This window comes from Callospermophilus lateralis, chromosome 14, assembly GCF_048772815.1.
Source record: "Callospermophilus lateralis isolate mCalLat2 chromosome 14, mCalLat2.hap1, whole genome shotgun sequence".
Taxonomy (NCBI): domain Eukaryota; kingdom Metazoa; phylum Chordata; class Mammalia; order Rodentia; family Sciuridae; genus Callospermophilus; species Callospermophilus lateralis.
In genome coordinates, this window is record NC_135318.1 from 25106501 (window position 1) to 25127658 (window position 21158).

The window sequence follows — 21158 nt, forward strand, 5'->3', positions numbered from 1 at the left end:
GGAAATTGACCTGACTTTGAAAAATTAAAACACCAATAATGGCTTAGGGGGGTTCTCAGGGATCCTAAACTCTGCATTCCCATCCTGCAGGACCAAGGGCAGGGCTGCTTCTGCGGTTTTCCCCATCTGCGCGGGCGCCCCCTGCTGACCACCCTGCACTATTGTACCTGCCGAGCGAGTAGTAGGGTACCAGACAGAGGTTGCTGACCAAAAACTCAGTTACCGGGAATTTACAGTCCCAGAGAGGATCTAAATGCTTTTCCGATGGAAAACTCGGCGCACCCCGGACAAGCTTTTTCTGGGGCTAGAGTTGGCATTTTTAATCCAACTCGCGCAGCAAGTAGTTGAGGAAACACGGATAAGAAAGTGCCTGGACTTCCAAACAATATCAAACGCATCCTATAGGGCTTCCAGAAGGAAAGGACCGTCCAGTGACTTGGTTGAGACCTTTGTGCTGTCCCGGGGCACAGACCGGGGCGGGGGGCCTCTGCCTTGCCGACCCACAGTCACAATCTCGGTGGATGTGCAGGGTGGCGGCGTGTGCTCGGGCTCATCTCACGCGCTCCCCAATTAGGATTTACTGCCTGACGTCACGTCTGCCGGAGATTGGCTGCTCCGATCTGACACTCGGCTCCGGCGGAGAGAAACTTTTTAAAGACTCTGCGGCGGGGTTGCCTCCGAGCGTCCCGCGCGCTCACGCTCGCCCGCTCTCGCCGGTCCCAGGCGCGGCGCCCTCCGCACCCTCCGCTGGGCGGGCGGACCCTCACCTTGCACAGCTCCCCTCGCCCCTCCCCTCCCGGCTCCGCGCTCCCCACCCCCACGCCCGCCCCCTCCTCCCAGCCACTTTCGGCTGGGGTCTGGGGCTGCTCCGCCGTCCGCGGCACTTCCTCTCTCGCAACCGAGTTGGCCTTCTCCCCACCTTTCCCGGGCTCTCGGCAGCTCTCGGGGGAGCCGGAGCGCGCCGGGAAGGGCGAGGGCTGCCGCACCAGGCGAGCCGCACGGCCGGGGGCGGGGGCCCGGACGCGATCGGTGGGTCGCGCGGGCTGATGGCGGGGGCCTGGCTCAGGTGGGGGCTCCTGCTCTGGGCAGGGCTACTCGCGTCGTCAGCGCACGGCCGGGTACGGAGGATCACGTACGTGGTGCGCCCGGGCCCCGGCCTGGCGGCAGGCTCCTTGCCCCTGGGCGGGCCCCCGCGCCCAAGGACCTTCAACGTCGCGCTCAACGCCAGGTACAGCCGCAGCTCCGCGGGCGCCGGCGCCCCCAGCCGCGCCTCGATCGGGGCTCCCTCGGAGCGGACCCGGCGCACGAGCAAACCCAGTGGCGCGGCCCTGCAGGGGCTCCGGCAGCCTCCGCCACCGCCGGAGCCGGCGCGTCCCGGGGGCCCCAGCGCGCAGCTCTACCCCAAGTCCGGCGGTCATCCGGCGGCCGCCCCGTTCACCAAACAAGGCAGGCAAGTCGTGCGCTCCAAAGTGCCGCAGGAGACCCAGAGCGGCGCGGGCTCGAGGCTGCAGGTTCACCAGAAGCAGCAGCTGCAGGGGTAAGCCCACACCCCCGCCTAGCGCGCGCCGGGACCGCGGGGTCAGGGCCACTCGGAGCCCTGCGGTGGCTGAGGGCATCGTGAGCGGTGGGTAGACTTTCTCTTTCCCGCCTGGAGAGCCCGGAGAAGCGCGGGGTGCGGGGAAGCCCTAGCACTTTTACTGAAGTTAAACTCGGAGTGCATTGTTACTGAGCTGCGGGCAAACACAAAAGGCATGGCTGCCCGGGGCGTAACCTCCCGTGCGCAACCGAGCTGCTCCTAGAAGATGGGCGTAAGCATGAAGTCACTAGAGCTTAATCCCACAGCATCAATTAAACGTCTCTGCAACTCAGTTTCAATTTTGGTCTAGTTAATGAAAATAAATGTTTTGAGGGAGGACTGGCTGTAAAGATCCAGCTCCTGTTCTGTGGCCTAGAACTTTTGGGCATCTCAGAAATTGTGAGCTTGCGCTTCCCTGCACCTGTGGGGTCTGCTCTGCTGGGGTGAGGGTGGAGTCTTAGCATCGACAGAATTTTGGTTTGGAAAATTTCTGTTACTGGTTGCTGGAAGTATCCGCCCTGTACTGCCGATCCTCCTCATTAGTCACAAAGTTGGGATGGGGAAAACTTTTTGCTTATTTGACTTTTTTCCTTCAAGGATGATTCCAGGTGGTGTGACCTCACTCTTTTTTTTGACACTTCTTTTTGAAACTGTTTCAAATTGGCCCCAGATAATATGCAGAATGTTTGGCTCTACTTTAATTTTGGGGTTAACACAACCATGTTTTTTGGACCTTGTCTCCTCTCTGTATAGCTCAAAGTTAAGCAGGCCTTTTGATTCTCTACCCTTCTCTGATATATGGTCCTTAACTTTCTACTTGGGCAACTTTGAGCTGGTCATCCTGGAAACCTGCTAGGACCCTCTTCAATCTGAGGAGTGTGGTAGCCGGAGGCTGGCCTTTTAGGAACCTATTGGAAACTTGGGTACTTGGGAAGGGAGTATTACTGCTGCTGGACTCAGGGGTCTTGCTTTGTTTCAGGGTCAATGTCTGTGGAGGGCAGTGCTGCCATGGCTGGAGTAAGGCTCCTGGTTCCCAGAGGTGCACAAAACGTAAGTTGCAATGTCCACAGCAGCTCTGCACAAAATGGGTCAGAGTTGGGTTGTCCACATAGGAGGTGGAGCCCACAGGGACCACTTGAAGGGTCTGATGCTATCCTGGGGAAGTTGAAATCTGAAATGCAGTTCACCTCTTACCTGCAGCCTTCATTGGCATTTGGGAAGGGCTGACTCAGAGTAACATCAGTGTCAGTGCCTATATCAGAGTGTTGTACAGAACCATACTGTGCATCCAAGATTTCCCTGTATCAGCTGAGGTATTAATTACTTGGTCACACCTGTGAATCAGGAACTAGGGAAAAAAATTCCAATTTGAGCTGTCCCATATGGCAGAACCTATGTAATTAATTTACACATATTATCAACAAATGAAAAACATTCTTTAAAATGATTGTAAGAGAGGAATGGGAAGTAGGTGTTTTGTTCTGGAGAGTGTATGTGTGTTTGTTTGTGTGTGTGTGTGTGTGTGTGTGTGTGTGTTTATATTTATTTAATTTTTTTTTTTTTTTTTTGGTGGTTCTGGGGATTGAACCCAGGATCTCAGGCATGCCAGGCAAGCATTCTGTCACTAAGCCACATCCCAGCCCTACATTAATAGTTTTTAAATCTTTCTGAAAATAGCAATCAGAAGTCTCCATCCTTGAGGCCTGATTGTTTTCTAGAATACTATCAGTGGGGCTTTCTGTCCTGCTTCTCCAGTTAATATGCAGGCTTAGCAGTGTTTTAGAACATCTATTAATGATGTATATAGGTTTGAGAACATTGGAAAGTATTTCCCCTATACATTGTGAAGTTAAGCATTAAATTAAACTTACGTGATCTTCTTGACAGGCGGATGTTAAGTCTGATCCTAACTGGAAATAGTTTTATTCCCTTCCTCAAAATTTAAACTCCGGTAGATATTCTCCACACAGAGCTAGAACCATTACCATATGAACTGGAATCGTCCAAAATTTCAGCTGCTTCCCAGTATGCAGCATAACAAGTAAAATGTTATATGTAGTTTGGATTTTTAAATACTGGTGGGTAAATAAAAAGAATTTCAGATACTGTCATTTGAGTGACCTTATTTTTTGGAAAACACCTTCAATCTTTGGAGGAAACAGGGGCTTTGGCATCATGACTTTAATTTTGTAAAAAGAAGTGTCCACATGTTTTATGATTTGGCTATGATCAAGGAGTAATCGCAGATACAAACCATGAGATCAGAAATACTCAGGGTTGTAGCATTTTAGATTAAATCATAGTTTTTTAAATTCTTAGCTTCTTAGATTACACTTGACAGAAATGTGCCAGTATTTTCCTGAGAATGGCTCCCGTCAAATGGTACTCCCTCCCTTTTCCCCAGTAACTCCATCTGCTCAAACCTGATGTGATGTGGTCTGCCTGAAACATGGGAGTAATCTGTTTGTGACAGCACCATTCCAGTGGGCTATTGCTGTGTAGAGGTTAAACATACAGGTCAGGGTTTCAAAGACCAGCAATGTTCCTTGATGACTATTGGAGAGAGTGTTCCAAGGTTTAACAAGTTTGCTTGGCAAAAGATATAACTGAGCTCTCTCTCTGAAAAGAAGATTGTCTCTTAGTCTCTGGTTTTCTGAGGATTTGGGACTTCAGGCTGTTTAGAAGACTCAAAGATGCTCTAGAGGTGAGCATCCAGATCTTGGGCATTACCTCTTGGCTTCCTGCCTCTCCAGGCCAGGGAGACAAAGATACCTGTGTGCCCGTGTTTAGCTGGGTTTGCCCCCTGGTGATCCAGAAAGAGAAAGGCCACAGAAGACCTTGGGTCAGAGAGTTAAGGTTGCATGGTTACTCAAGTGCCAGAGAAGGTTGCTATATTGAATTAATCTCACATACTTACCAATGCCTGTAGCTTTTGGTTGAAAATTTCCTTCCAGCTCCTAGGAGGTAGTGTGTGGGCAGCACTGGGATCTAAGCAAAGCAACATCACTTTTCTGTGATTTTCAGCATTCAAAAAACTGGCCTTTCTGACAAATGAATTCAGACCCAAATGCTGGAAACCTAAGTCACAACTCCCTTCAGGAATTATTGTATTTTAAAAAGAGCTGCTAGGATAGGTCAGTGCTCAATCCAAAGTAATATATCTATAAAGTGGGTATTTTTAATGGGGGACTTATTTCATGTGTATCTGGTAAATCCAAAATGATGTGGGGGACTTCCTCCTTTAGACTGGACCATTGATACTATGAAGCTTGTGTTCATGGCTGGGCAGTGTGAGGCCAGGAAGGACTGCGACCTTAGTTAGGTTCAGAAGACCAGATTTCAAATGCTGAAGTTCTCATTAACTGTCTGGCTTTGGAGAATTCACTTGACCTTTCTACCCCCATTCCATCCAGAAATGACTGTGCCAAAACCTTGCCTCCTTTGTAGGATTGTTGTAGGTACCAAGTTAAAAAAGAGTGAGTATGAAAACTTGATGAAACCAGAAACATTCTTAACAGTTTGTATTGGTTCAAGCCAGGTAAACCCTATCTCATTTATATATTACTTGGTTTTCTTCTTTCCCTATGTTTGTATTCCTATTGGTCTTTTGCTTTTCTCTTAAAAATGTAGAGGTGGATAACTTTTTACTTTACAGGTTGAATATCCCTTATCCTAAATGCTTGAGACCAGAAGTGTTTTGGATTTTGATATTTTATTTTTGAATTTTGGAATATGTGCCATTACATAATGAGATACCAACCTTAAAGATGAAACCCAAGTCCAACTATGACATATTATATTTCATATATACCTTATACACATCGCTCAAAAGTAATTTTATGTAATATTTTTAGCATGCCTATGCTTTCACTATGACCTATCACATGAGATCAGGTGTGGGATTTCCCTCATGGATGGCTTGTTGAAACTCAAACACTTTTGGATTTTGCAGCATTTTGGATTTTGGATTTTTTGGATTAAGAATGCACAATCTGTATAGCTTTGAAGTTGTTTGGGTTGTTTGTACCCTTGAATGACTTATTTTAAAAGAATTTTAAGAGACTAAATATATGCCTCTAGTTCTCTTTGTTTTAAAGCTTTCCACTTAGAGGAAAAGTACTCCCTGGAGTATCCATAAATTGAATGGGAAAAAAAAATCTCATCACCAGTTTGTGTCATTGTAATTATTTCAGTAAATAGCAGTGCTATTTAGATGACAAAATAAATTGATATGTTATCTCCTTCCTTTCCCTTGTCCCTAACGTGTCAAGATTGAATAGTCATCCTTGGGTATGACTTATTACATGTGAGAATACAAAAATTAATGATATGTCAACATGAAATTCCTCCTTCATAAAATGTGCATGCACATTTCAATGTACAACCTGGAATATTTAATACTTGTCATTATATTTTAAGGATAATTTAAAGAGTTTGGCTGAAGAAGTTCAGTTAATACAGCTTGTCCAATTGATGCAAAGATATTTCCGCATAAGAGATTGGATATGTTCATGGTGTTCAGTACTTGATTAACTCCAATGAAGAAAATAACATGTCTCTTTGAGCCAGCTTGGATGGTTTTGAGTTGATTGAAACTTAATTTACATCTGCCATGGGCAAATGCTTCTGAAGACTGAAGATTTAGTGAACCTTAAATTGCAAATCAGAGATGTGAAACGAGCAGGCAGCAGACCCACACAGGGGCAAAGAATGTCTACGAGCATCTACCAAGGTGGTCTCAGGGCTCCAGCCGCCCAGTCCCTATGTAGAGATGCCCAATTGCATTTTAATATTGCTTTTCCAGACACCCTTTGTGTGTGGATCTCTAGGAGTTGAAATCATAGTATAGGTTATGTTTTTTCTAGTTATTAATATTGGCTGGCTGTGGATGGTGATACCTGTTTAGGGCAAAAGAGATGTTACCACCTTTGTTCTCTTTCCAAAGACTTAACATTTGTTGGAGGATTTGTGGTTTAGGGACTTTGTCTTTTGAGTGGGGCATTAAACCCCTGGTGTGTATAACATTTTTGCCACCCCCCGCATTTTTTTCTCTGTTCATAATGGATCCCCCCATTCCTGCCTTTGGCTCTTCCAGTCTTTTTGTCTTCCTTTCTGGTAAGTGCAGATTGGAGTCATTGCCAGTGGGCTCAACTTTAAAAAGGAGAATGGACATGGGAACAGAAAACACAAAAGAATAATGGAGAGAAGAGAAGGAGGCCAGGCTGGTAGAGTGAGGTGGAGGGAAGGTGGCAGATGTGAATCCAAAGTGGGTACCTGGCACGTCCCAGGGCTTCATAAATGCACGCATGGTTCTTTCATTTATTTAACGGATATCTGTTTAGCTTTTACCATGTGCCAGGTTCTATGAATAGAGGAGAAACTCAGCCAGCTGTAGGGAGTACAGGGTCTGTTTTTACTCATGTAACTCATGGCACATCAAATGACTTGTTCTCTCCTTAGCAAGGAACAGAAAATCGATATTCCATTGCTTTTCCACTGGCATTCAGCCCACACTGCTTTGGAAAAAAAACAAAAGCCAACCCTAGAAATGTTCCTAGAGTTATACGCAAAGGAGACCTGAACTTTTGTATCCTCGGTGATAGTAGGTGGCATCATCCAGGAGGGTGTAACACGACTGGAGCTCAGTTGACTGAGAGGACCCTCTTGGGCTATCTTCCACCCCTTTTGGCTGGGTATTGTGTGGGCCAAGCTTGGGTGAGGCCCAGGAAGAATACACAATTTTTTTACGCCTGCTATTGACATTGACGGCAGATTTGCCAATGTTCTGCAGTTGGCTTACCATGGCAGCTGGTGGGAGGGCTGCCCTGACCCCATCCCTGGCCCCACTGTTGGGAGCAGGGGTGGGAGGGACTGCTGGAAAATCTTGTCATACAGCACAGACAGCTTGGGGAAGGGAGAGGGACCCAGAGGTCAAGTTCACACTGGGTCGAATATGTGTTCTCAACACTAGTTAAAACAAACATTTAGGAATCATAAATTCTGTGTTGCGATAGTACTTAACCCTTCCCAGTGGAGCCCTCCCCCGGCCTGGGGGCCAGACTGAACACTCGGCTTGTCCTGGCCTGGTCTGCTTTGTCAAGTTTTTGCGGCCCAATGAACCCTGGGCCCTTAGGAAGCCTGACTTGTCCATAAAAGCTTCTGCAACAGCCTTTTGTTTGCTGTTGTGGATGTTCCAGACATACTCAGATGTGTCGGGGAGTTCAAAGTAAATTTTCCTAGAATGAAGATTTTACTTCTAAGTGCTTCCTAGCAAGGGCGGGAGTGACCCAGTGTGAGGGCTGTGTCACCCTCTTCACCTGACCCACATCAGCTCATACAGGAGGAGCTGCTGGTGGGGAGAGTGCAATGTTCATGGGGCTTCAGAGCTTACAGGGAGCAGCTCTTGGTCTCCATATCCTGCAAGGATAATGGAGGCAGGCATGATTTGTGTCCCTTTTCATCAGTAGGGGTCATTGCTCAGACACCGGTGCAGATCGGTGACTTTTTCTCTGGCCCTGAGCTATCTGATGTCCAGGCTGCAACATTTTCTCTCAAGGTTTAGGTCTTTTCTCTCCTGAAAGCCCCAGCTCACCTGGGTTGCTTTCACTAATTTTTTGCTTCAAAAATTTCCAAGCTGTATTAGCTGCCGTAACAACAACAAGAAGTGTACCACAACTTGGTGGCTCAGAAAATGGAAGTTTCTTGTCTCATAGTTCTGGAGGCCAGAAGCCCAAAATCAAGTGTCAAGAGGGTTGGTTCTTCTGAGGGCTGTGAGAGAAGGCTCTGTCCAGGCCTCTCTCCTTGCCCCAGAGGTGGCCCTCTCCTCCCTGTGTCTCTTCACCTTGCTTTCATTCTGTGTGCATCTGCCTCCGAGTCCAGATTTCCCTTTTGTATCAGGGTACCAGTCATTGGCTTAAGGCTCACTTGCGTGGCCTCCTTTGAACTTGATGACCTCTGTAAAGACCCTCTCTCTGAATCAGGTCACATTCTCAGGTACTTGGGAATCAGAATTCCTACAGATCTTTATATGGGATATGGCACAATTAAGCCCATTATACAAGCCCAGGGGTATCATGCCCATGTGCTGGAGAGGTGGGCTACTCAGAGCTGCTCCTCCCAGGGCACTTGGGATTCCCCAGATTCCTGGGAGCTTGATTGGTCTCCTGCTACAGTCTGTGGCTGGATCTGGCTTGGCTTCTCCCCTACTGCCAAAACTCTGGCTGCTCCAGGGAGTCTTGGGAGACAGAAGGAATTGGCCACTGATGATTATAGTTTTGCCTCTGGCTAATTTTTTTTTGTCCTGTTTTAAAAGAGGTTCTAGATGGGTGATTCTTAAACATGAACATCTAGCAGAATTATAGTTAAAGCACTTTAAGCACTTAACTGAATCAGAATTCAGAATTTCTGGGGCTTAAACTAGATGTCCCCTCCCCCAACTCTTATACCCATGTAGATGTAGATGACCCACATTTTGACACCTGGATCCAGGAGAAACCCAGGCCTAGGCAATACTTATGACACTTTTTATGGAAAATTCAAGACCCATTTTAGAGAAATTTCTAAGGCAGGAGCAACCCTAAATATTGGATTTGCTCATTTGTGACTAGTACATAGGGTTAAAGGTAGCTGCATATGGAGTATTTCTATTCAATTTTTCTTTAGATGATTGAGCATTTACTCCATAGGTATCATTTTGTAAGACTTTGAAATTTGCAAAATTTGTAATGATACATAGATGATTAAATAATTTTTAAAAAGATTTAAATCCTTTGGAACATTTGGATGTTTTTTTCCACTAAATATTCTATTTTTAATTATGAAAATTTTAAATATACAATATATAGCAAATAAAGTACCTAGCAGCTACCCTTCAGGGTTAGGTTTTTAAAAGCTCCCTGATGTGATAATTAAACAATGATTTATACATAAGGGACAAACGATGTCTTATCTTGCTCTAAATATATATTTTGCTAATGATGGTTCCTACCTTTTCAGTGTAGAGAAAATAATACATAATTTGTTGGTGTGACACAAATTGGTTGTTTTGGTACATATGGAAAAATACATCAGAGTTATATTTATATGTATCTGCTTCTGTATACCTATTAATTTGCCCTGGTTCTTATGGATTGAACATTTCATGCACACAGTGGGTTGGGTTTGGAGACTGTGTTGTAGTGTAGACCCCAAACCACTTGATTATGAGAAGGCAATGCTCCTAGTTATTTCTGCTTCCTCCTGGTATCTGACCTGCGTTTGTGACCTTTCTCCTCTTCCTCCCCTTACTGGGTCTCAGTTTGACTATCCCTGAACTAGAGGCAGTGTGGCTCAGTTATGTCTTTGGAGTTAGAATTCAGGACTTTTCTCTTGACCTTAATATTTCCTCCTGCCATGCCTTGGGTAGACAGTTGTGAGACCCTGAGTAAGGGTTGGGTTAACGCTATTCGCTAAATAGTTATCATGGCCATCTGGACGGACATTCGGACTCCTGTTGGGGGCCTGCATGAGGTAATACATGAAATATACTTAGAGAGCAGGGCCCCTGCAGAACCAAACTTGATAAAAATGGCTCTTGGGGGGCTCTTGTTTGGTCAGGACTCCTCCCTCCTGGGCTCTACTGCCTTACACACCCTCCTCAGAGCCCTGGTGAAAAATGGGGTTCTTTTTGCTGCTCTCAAAGCAGGCTCATTTCCCCCTTTCTTGGTGTAGATGCAGCTTGTCTCCTCCTGAGTGTTGAGCTCTGAGATGCAGGATTTTCTTTGCAATTGTTTTAAGTACTTGGCCCCTCCTGCTAATTGAATTGGAATAGAATTGAACAGATCTAGCTTCTCCTATTCTGCTGTAGCGTAAATGCTGTCCTCTGAATACTAGATAAAGAATACTGCCTTCTTTCTTTGTTGTCTGTCATCTGTTGGCAGCAATCTCCATTCGTTTCTCGCAGCCACAGTTTCTGTGTGCTTTTCCTGGCCCACGAGACACTGCTGCTTACAACAGCTTTCCGAGGCGCACACCTTACTCTGTTTTCTTCTGCCTTCTTTTGGCGAGGCTGCCCTGGCATGGCCCAAACTTTAAGATGACTTTTCCTTTCTCCCTGCCAATTTTAGAATCTTTCTGCTCAACATCATCTGATAGAGATTTGGGACTAAGTAAAATGAATGTTGTATGATTTTCCCCTGTAATTTTAGATCCCCAAATACTGCTCTTGGCCAACTACACTATTCCCTGTAGCTTTTTCACTCCACCGCATTTGAGTAATATTGTTGGCAGGGACATAAGTAAACAGTTTGCGAAACGTCATGTTTTGTAAATTAGAAGATGGATGGGCTGGTTTTCTCATACACGCTCTTGGTTCTCCTGGGCCAGAGAAGCGATGAGCCTGGACAAGGGATGGGAAGACGGGGTGAAGGCGGGGAGAGTTGATGAGGTCGGCCCTCCTGCACTGATGGGATCTGTTATTTAGAGGTGAGAACCTGTGAGTGGAGGGAACCCTTTACAGGGATTTTGGTAGTGAATTAAAGGAGAATCCTCACAGAGGAGATAAGAGGTAAAAGTAAAAGTTACCAGAGGAAAATAATGATTAAAAAAAAAAAAAGGTAAGGAAAATAGAACGATAAGGATCATTTGTCTTTGTGGACTTGGACAGGTTTTATTTCTCATAGGATTACCCAATAACTTCAATGTGATTTCAACCCTGCGTGAACCTGTTTTATTATTGTTTTCAATTAAAAGGTAAATCTCTGTGGCTTTCATCCATAAGCCAGATGTACATCATTTTAACTTTGTGTCAAATGGGTAGTTATGAGCTGGCATCTTCAAAACTGTTTCACAAGTTGTTGAAATTGTCCAAGGCATATCATCTCACCTTGATAAATCATTTGTTACATTGATTCAACAGTGGAAAGACTTCTGCCTCTTGATGGCTGTGAAACTTAGAGCAGATCAACTTACTCCTCTGATATTTTTCCCATCCTTCTCATAGAGGAGAATACCATGCATTTCCCATCCTAGTCACGTCACTGTTGGGAACATCAGGTATACAGATCTTTTTTTTCTTAACACTTTTTACATTGTATCACAGTCATTGGTGAGTTTGGCTTCTCAGCTTAAAAGGAAGTTCTGTGATGCTAGGGATCTGGCCATAGCTATCTTTTTATGCTTAGTAAACACTGTAAACACACAGACCTTTATGGTATAAATGAATGAATGAATGGATTCATTTCTGGCACTTCTCTGAGCTTCTCTATATTAGATCCTGGTACACAGAAGCTTGGTAATCACTATGAAGAAAGTAAAACAAGGTAATAGGTTAGAGTCATGGGGCTGGAGTTGGGGGTAGGGGAGATCAGGGAAGGTCTCTATAAGCAAGTGACATGTGAGGCCTGAGTGACATGAGAAGGACCGGGAGAGGAGCATTTTAGGCCCATAGAATAGCTAGCATGGATGTCCTGGGGTGGGGCTAAGCCTGGCCTATTGCAGGGTTGTAAGGCAGTACAGGAGGGTTGTCAGCAACAGGTGACAAGATAAATAAAAACGATTTCATCTTGGGGCTGGGGTTGTGGCTCAGCAGTAGAGCACTCGCCTAGCACGTGGGAGGTACTGGGTTCGATCCTCAGCACCACATAAAAATAAATAAGTATGATAAAGGTATTGTGTCCACCTACAACTTAAAAAACAAACAAACAAAAATTTCATCTTGAAAAAGTCCAATTAGTGGGGCTCCTCACATGGTACTAGCTAAAAGGCAAATCTTTCAAAAACTAATGGTAAAAAAAATCTCATTTTGATGATCATAGAAAATTCTCAGACAGCATATAGAATGTGTAGAAGTGGCAGTTAAACAATTTTGGAATATATTTGAATGTTGTTCTGAAGTTTGTTCACCCCCCTCAGGATATAATTTACAAGTAGGGTTGGCTGTTGGCTCCATCTCCCATCTTGTGGTAAAGACCACATAATGAGATTCATGGAAATGTTTCACCAAAGAGCCATGTAAACATAAGGTGAGATTATTAATAAGGTTTTTGTGGCTGTTCTGTGAGCGTTTTTTTCTACATTGTCTTGTGTATTTTTTTTTTTTTTGTCTTGAAAAATAGAATGCATAAAACCACCCAATTCTAGTGGATTTTTGACGATTAAAGAGATTGTGCCTCACTCGGGTCTTTATACTGATCATTAAGGTTACCACCGGGTGACTGTGGGTCATCTCCTGGAAACTGATGTGAAAAGAAGCCAAAACTCCTAGATGTCCACTCTAGTCCTCCACCCCTGCGAACTTGCTTTATTCTCTAAAAGTAGAGGGCAGGCAAAGACAAGAATCCTTTTGAGAAAGCCCTGTTCCTTTCTTTGTTTTTGATAGTGAAAAGATTAAGTTCGTCCAGAATTTCTTAGTGATTGGAGGTAAAATAATACAGACGATAAGTGAATTAAAGGCAGGGACTGTGCTTTTGTTTGACTCTTTTATCCATTAGGAAGTTGGCCTACCCTGAGTTCTGTGTATACAATAGGCCCCTCAGTAAGGTTTCTTGATTAATAAACCCTACAAGTCACATTTGTTTTTGAGTGGAAAGCCAGCTGAAATTCATTTAAATCAACGGATACTGAGATTATGTCATTAAACAGTTCTTTTTGTTATAAGGGAATGTATGTTACAGCAAACTTCCCCACGCAACAGTTTGAAATGTCCTGTTTTAAGTGTTAGAGGTTCTTTTGATGGCAAAATTTCTTCATGCCTTCCTTTACTCTTTTCCACATTTTTAAATTGGTGCATTCTGGTTGTACATAGTGATGGGATTTGTTGTTACATATTTCTACATACACACAATATAACAATATAATTTGATCAATATCACTCCTCAGTGCTTTCCCCCTCCATCTCTACCTTGGTCTCTCTCCTCTACTGATCTCCCTTTGATTCTCATGAGATCTGTCCCCACATTTCTTTTCCTTTTCCTTCTCTAGCTTCTGCATATGAGAGAGAAAACATATGACCTTTGAACTTCTGAGTTTGACTTATTTCACTTAACATGATGATCTTTAGTTCTGTTCATTTTCTTGCAAATGACAGAGTTCCATCTTTCTTTATGGCTGAATAAAACTCCATTGTGTATATCTACCACATTTTCTTTACCCATTCATCCATTAATGGACATCTAGGCTGGTTCCATAGTTTGGCTGTGTGAATTGTGCGGCTATAAACATGGGTATGTCTCCCTGTAGTATGCTGACTTTAATTCTTCAGGGTAAATATTGAGGAATGTTATAGCTGGGTCATATGTTGGTTCCATGCCTAGTCTTTTGAAGAACCTCCATTCTGATTTCCATAGTGGGTGTATTAATTTACAATCCTGCCAACAGTATAAAAATGTTACTTTTTCTTCTCATCTTCCAGTCTTATAATAGGCAATTATTTAATAATATATAAACAATTTATTATTATTTATATATGTTTATATCCTTTTGGGGGGTGTTATCTGGGGTTGAACTCAGGGACACTCAATCACTGAGCCATATCCCCAGCCCTGTTTTGTATTTTATTGAGAGACCTGCAAAAACACCTGTAAATGGGAGCTTCATGTGGTTAAGTCTTTCTAATTCTGTTCCTTAATATAGAAGATGCTTAAAGCACACTTCTTTATATTCTTAAAAACTGTTTTTATCAAGGTCTGGTACCCAAGCTCCATGCATCAAAACCAACCATGGGATGTGTCCCAAATGCAGTTTCTGGGGTCCTACCACAAATCTACCTAAACAGAAATCCCACGGGTAGATCCGATGACCCTTATTTTCATAATCATCCACCTGACAGATCCACCCTGAAGCTTGGGGACCCTGGGTTTAAAGTGCACATGCTGGGATAAAAGATGTTAAAGACAAGGAATGATGAGAAAAATGTTAGGCAGTTAATAAAAGCAACAAAAGAGTGATTGAGACATTTTATTTTAGAGGCAGTTCCTCTTTTTAAAAATAGTTTAAAAGTGAAATGAAGAGCAAGGCAATAGCATTCCCTCACCATTAGCAGGGACAGTGCTTCCTTGTTTCAATTTCAGGAAATTCCAGCAGAGGAGAGGTGAAGAGTGGGTGCTGCTTGGCTGTTCCTTGGGATTATGCTGGTTCAACCCTGGAAGTTGCCGGAGGAAGGCATTGGGTGTTTGAAAATGGTCCAGTTAAGAATTTCAGCAGTGACATACTTTTACTACATGTATTTTTAGGAAAATAATTGCCTATTATAAGACTAGGACTCTTTGAAGAAACAGTTGATGAAGGAGCTGGGTTGCTTCTCCTGTGAAATGGGGAAGATTTTCCTCCTTATGTATCTTTTCCCCACTTTCTTTAAAATAAATGAATGCACAGATGTTGTGCCTGAGTATGGAAAAAAAATTAGGTCTTTTACCTCTTTAGGTAGAAAGGTACTTTTTTGGAGAAGGATTATTTAAATAATTAGTTACTGTAGTAAAGGCTATATCTCATTAAAAGTATTTTAATGCGAGTGGCATGTAGCTATTTCCAAACATCTGTATATTTTTTTTAATGTTTTAATTGTCAATGGACCTTAGGAATTGAACCCAGTGCCTCACACATGTTAGGTAGACCAGTGCTCTGCCGCTGAGCCACAGGCCCTGTATATTTCTTCTCATAGGCATCCAAGTGTTTAAATATCATATAAAGGCCACAGTCCTAGAAAAATTTTGAAAAGACTCAGATATGAGATATCACTTTAAAATATGGGTTTAAAAGCCGGGCATGGTGGTGCACGACTGTAATCCCAGGGATCTTGGTGAAGGTTCTTTGTAAACTTGAGAAGCATGTGTTCTGCTGTTGTTAGATAAATTAGAAGACAGATGTCAGTTATAGCTGGTATAATTGATGGGGATGTTGAATCCCAACTGTGTCCTTACTAATTTTCTGCCTGCTGAATGTGTCTTTTCCTGATAGAGGGTGTTGAAGGCTCCAGATGTGATGATGGATTCATGTTTCTCCTTGCAGGACTACCATTTTTTGCCTCACATATTTTGATGTTCTGAAAGTAGGTGTGTATAAACTAAGGACTGGGATGTCTTTTTAGAGAATCTTCCCCTTTACCATCATGTAATGATAACTTTGTTCTGAAGTCAACTCTGTGTGAAATTAATGTAGCTATTACTGCTTTTTAAAAATTGGCATTAGCATTATATCTCTTTCTCCAATCCTGTCTTTATATTGAAATTTTTTTTTGTAGACAATGAATAGTTGGGTATTGTTTTTGCCTCACTCTGACAACCTCTGTCTTTTTTTTTAATATTTATTTTTCAGTTTTAGGTGGACACAATATCTTTTTCATGTGGTGCTGAGAATCGAACCCCGTGCCTCATGCATACCAGGAGAGCGTGCTACCACTTGAGCCATATTCTCAGCCCGTCTTTGTCTTTTAATTGGTGTATTTAGACCATGGATGTTTAAGGTGATCATGAATATACTTGGGTTAATATCTACCACATTTGTTTTTATATTCTATTCATTGTCTTGTTCTTTGTTCCCATTTTTGACTTCCATTTTTTCCCCCTGTTTTTGTGGCTTTGATTGAACATTTTATGTAAATGCTCTCCTCTCTTAGTAGCTATGCTTTCTTTTATATATATTTAATTATATTAATTACCTTTTTTAGTAGTTGCAGTATATATTTACAGCTAATCCAAGCCCACTGTCAAATAACACTATACCTCTTCATTGGTGGTGTAACTAACAACAAAATAATCCTAATGCCTGTCCCCTGTATCGCTACTGTCATACATTTCATTTATACCTATGCACATATAGGCAGGTACATATACACACATGTGTAGATAATCAAATACATTGTTTCTATTATTATTTTGGACAAACTCTTTTCTGTTAGATAAATTAAGAATGAGAAAAACAAAGCTCTTCTTTATTTAGATCTGAGTTTCAAGACCTCTGTCTCTTTTTTTAAACTCTTGCAAGAAGGATCTACCCCCAAGAAATTCCCCCTATTTTTGTTTCTCTGACAAAATATTTTATGACCACCACTTCTATTTATTTATTTATTTATTTGTTTGCTTGTTTGTTTATTTATTCTAATTTGTTATATATAACAGCAGAATGCAATTCAATTCATATTACACACATAGAGCACAATTTTTCGTGTCTCTGGTTGTACACGAAGTAGAGTCACACCATTTGTGTCTTCATACATGTACTCAGGGTGATGGTGTCCGTCTCCTTCCACTGTCTCACTCCCACTTCTGAAAGATAATTTTGTAGGGCACAGAATTATTAGGTGGGGCTTTTTCTTTCCCAACCAACTGTGTAACTCTGTCCTGCCACTGTCTTCTTGCTGCATGGTTTCTGAGAAGAAATCAGATGTAATTCTTATCCTTGCTCCTCAGTGTGGGTGGGAGGCTTCTGGCCTCCTTCAAGAGCTTTCCCTTTATCTCTGATTCTCTGCAGTGTAATATGATATGCCTTGGTATAGCTTTTTTGGCAAATCCTTGGTTGTTTCTGAGCTTCCTGGATGTGTGGTTGGGTGGCAGATGTTAATTAGGGTGAATTTGGCTCATTTTCCTTCAATATTTCTTCTGTTCCTTTCTCTCATCTTTTCCTAGAATTCCTGTTACTCACTAGTTAATCCTTTTGTAGTTTTAATTCTTTTATCTCTTTGCTTTTCACTATTCTGAAAGTATCTGTTGACATGTCTTCAAGCTCAGAGATTCTTATCCTAATCATGTTCAGTCTGTTAATGAGCCCATCTGTCATATTCTGCATTTTGTTATCACGTTTTGGGTATGTGGCATTTCTTTTACATTGTTAGGATTTCTGTCTCTGCTTACATTGCTCACCTGTTCTTGCTTGCCATCTACTTTATCCTTTATATCACTTAGCATATTAGTCATCGTTAAGTTCCTGGTCTGATAATTCCAATATCCCTGTCCTGATGCATTCTTGGTCTCTATAAGCTGTATTTTTTTCTCTTTTAGTATGCCTTGTGGTTTTTCTTGATAGCCTAATCATTATATAGTTGATATTGGTTCCAGTAGTATTTTCTGCTCTGGTAAATTATTTTTCTTGACATTTCCCCACCAGTCTCTCCATCTTAGGGAGCAGCATGATGCTCTGTGACCTTATTTCTCTGACAGACTTAGGAAGATTGTTGATTTTCCAGGTTTTGTTCAGCTTGCTAGATGACTTCTAGGCTCCTTGCTTGCTGGACTGAGTTTGGAAGTTGAATTTATTTTACAGATAAATTACAAGTTGTAAGTTTTCTAAAGCATCTCCTGACAATCCTTCCCTTTTATTCAAGTCCTAAGTTTGACCATTGGATCACAAAGTCAGATTGTCAAAATAATCCTAAATATTTTTCTTCTAAGTTGTGTGTTTTATGATATATTTTTTTCTATGGAGGGGCATTTAGGATTATGAAGACATATTTTTATATTTGTGAGTGCTTTTAGCTTTTCAGAGCAGTCAAAGGAGGGCCCCCAAGGATTTTCTTCAAGAATACCATACACAGAACCACCTACCGTATAATAAAATGGAGACAGTGACTGTTGGGCTCCACACCCAGCTCAGAGCCATATGCCAGTAGACAGAGACACCAGGATGACACTTTGCCAGATGTACTTGGACGAGCCCAAGGCTGTTTCTGCTGGGTTCATTTTATTCTACTGCTGTCCCTATTAGTGGTTTTGGCTACATCTCTTTTTTCAGATCTGAATAAATTTCAGATTCACCTTTCATCTTTCTGACATTTCTCATGACTCAGTCCGTGGCCTTTGAAAGGCCCTCTGATCTTGTAAATCTCCCTTTTTTTCCAGAACAGGAGAGCAGTCTCTCAGCTCAGCTGTACCTGGAGCAGTGGGCTTGACCTGTGGGCGTGTGGGTCAGGATGAGAGACCTGAGAGTCTTTAGGGTCACGTTTTTATGTTTTCTCAGTCTCCCATTCTATAGAGGAGGAGAGTAAGTATTCAAAGAAGAAAAGTGACTTTCCAGGTTTTGTGGATTCTGGTTGGCTCTTTCTAGAGAGTTTAAAAAATTCTGCCTGTCATTTCCCTGGGATTTGATAATAGATACATTTTTAAATTACTTGAATTGACTTGAAAGGAAAGTGCTATGTAAATGTTGATTGCAATTAGCCTTATATTTTGGATCTTTTCATTTTGTTAAAAGAGCATTGACATAACCATTACTACTACAAATATAGAAAGACAAAGCAGTTATCATCTGGGAGACAAGAAGACCCCGGCTTGAGAAAAAGTGGGTCCCTAAAGGGTCTTCATCAGCTGGTGGTTGGTGGTTTGTGGTTCCTTTTACAAGAAACATTGACAAATAGTGAGTCTTCTTTGTGTCAGGCTCTATGCTAGCTGTTGGAGGTAGATTACTTCAGACATGCCCACAGTAAGCCCATGACCAGCTACCTTTTTTTTTTTTTTTTTGTGGGGGGAGTACTGGGGATTGGACTCAGGGGCACTCGACCACTGAGCCACATCCCCAGTCCTTTTTTGAATTTTATTTAGAGACGACAGATTCTCACTGAATTGCTTAGCACCTTGCTTTTGCTGAGGCTGGCTTTGAACTCTTGATCCTCCTGCCTCAGCTTCTAGAGCTGCTGGGATTACAGGGGTGTGCCACTGCACCTGGCATTAACTTCCATTTTATAGATGAGCACACTAAGGTGTGCAGGGATGAAGTCTCATAGCAGGATGCTTACCCAGAACTGTCCATCTTCATCTTTGTGTTCCAATTACCTTGTGGGGGAGTGATCCAAAAGTCACAGATGATGTTTGCCCTAGTTTAGGGTCCAGCTCGACGTTGCTATGGGAAAGTGAGCTTCAGGTCCTTACTTGGATTCCACTTGGGTGGAATATGCCCTCCCATCCTCTTGGGATTGAGCGATACTCATTTGGTTAATCAGGCATTACAGTTGTCCTCACAAAGATCCAGATCTTTCTCTAGAAGCTGGATGTATAAATACTCCTGGGGACCCCTCTTTCTCTCAATATTAGAGGCTGCTGGTAAGGTGCGTCTGAAATTGTTGAAGGGTGGGAATTGGGACTCTCAGGGATGGGAGGGGCCCTGTGTACCACTCCAGGACATTTCCTGATTTTGCATGTACTCTGTTCCTTTCTTCTGGAAACTTCAGGGAAGGCTTCAGTATTCTTTTTTCTACCCTTTCCATCTCTGACTTAGGATTGGCTTCTTTTCCCACTTCTAAGCTTCTCTGCCTGTGTGATTTCTGAAGGAAAAACATGGATTCTTTGAAGTGAAAAGGTTTCTTTTATCTTTTCCGTGCCTGGTACGTGGTAGGTACTCAGTTAACATTTTTTGAGTGAATAAATGAATCTCTCATGTCTCCTGACCTTGTTGAGTCAATTAGGCGAGTCTTGTAAACATATAGATGGTTGAATTAAGAGTTATTTGTGTTCTCTAGGAAATCCAGACTCTCAGCTTCTAGGGCAGAGGAAGACAGAGCTTTTAAGAAGATGGTGAGGAAATAGACTGGCTGAAGGCTAATGGAGAGGCAGCCAAGGCTGAGTGGAGTGGGTTTCTGCAGGGTGTGGTTGGATGGTGGATGGTCTTGGAGGTGGTGATAGGTGGACCTGTTGGTTGCGAGTGGATGCTACAAGTAGCCTGGCTTTAGCAAAAGAAGCTCTCTGTTGACCGATAACTAGGAGTCCTAGGGTTTATGCTGGCTTAGGGCCCCATGGGTATAGAAGTTCAAATGGTGATATAGGATTAGAACCTGCTACTTTATATGCAGGGACCAGTGAAAATTAAGGAAGCCTTGTAAAAATATTTAAAATTTTTTTCTTTCTCTCTCTCTCTCTTTTTTTTTTTTTTATTATGGTACTGGGGATTGAACCCAGGGCCTTATGCATGCAAGGCAAAAGCTCTACCAACTGGGCTATATCCCCAGTTCAGTATTTTATATTTCAAGATGATGATAGCAGAGCATTTGATCAAGCACAAGGCCCCTCTAAACCCAGCGCCTTGCATGACTGCCCAGCCCGTGGGCCCACGAAGCTGACCCTGATCAGAAACCTGTCTCCCTCAACAAGTCTTAGCCCTGTCAACCTGTAATTGTTTCTGTTTTCAAACAGGCTTTTTCCATGTAACATCAAAACGATACCAACAACACATAACCTGCATTGTCTTTAGACCTAATGATCTCCGAGGAAGACAAAATACTGCCCCTGTCTGCAGTGCTCTGATATAAGTCCCAGAGAGAATTCTGATGGGTGATTGGACAAGCTTGGTTCATGTCACCATCCATGAATGAATTGCGTGGCCAGAGGCTCCGAGTGCTCTTATTGGTTAGGGTTGTAGTGAAGGGCATGAGATGGGGAAGCAGGGCCAGCCCCACTGAGCTCTTAGGTATTAGGTGGGAGCATTTGGGAATAGGAGGGGAAGGTCCCTCAAAGAAAAGAGGCTGGATGGACAGAAAATTAGTCCAGCTACAGTTGGAAAGTGGGAGACAGGAAAGTAGCCCCATATCATCACCCATCTGTGATCAGAGTGCTAGGGGTGGGGTACACATAAGGACAAATGGGGGTAAATTGGGGAAGATTGGTTCTTCATGAAAGGTGGGTGG

At 42.9% G+C, this 21158-nt stretch overlaps 1 protein-coding gene across 4 annotated transcripts in view; it reads left to right on the plus strand.

Annotated features, from left to right (window-relative positions):
- Positions 1–679: 679 nt before the first annotated feature.
- The window catches only part of Ltbp1 (latent transforming growth factor beta binding protein 1), a 388495-nt gene continuing 368016 nt past the window's right edge, over positions 680–21158 (plus strand). For all 4 annotated transcript variants that reach the window (XM_076833843.2, XM_076833845.2, XM_076833846.2 and 1 more), the window contains exons 1-2: positions 680–1537; positions 2556–2626. In XM_076833843.2, coding sequence (XP_076689958.1) covers positions 1047–1537; positions 2556–2626 — 562 coding nt within the window. In that variant the 5' untranslated portion in view covers positions 680–1046. The remainder of the gene's footprint in view (positions 1538–2555; positions 2627–21158) is intronic.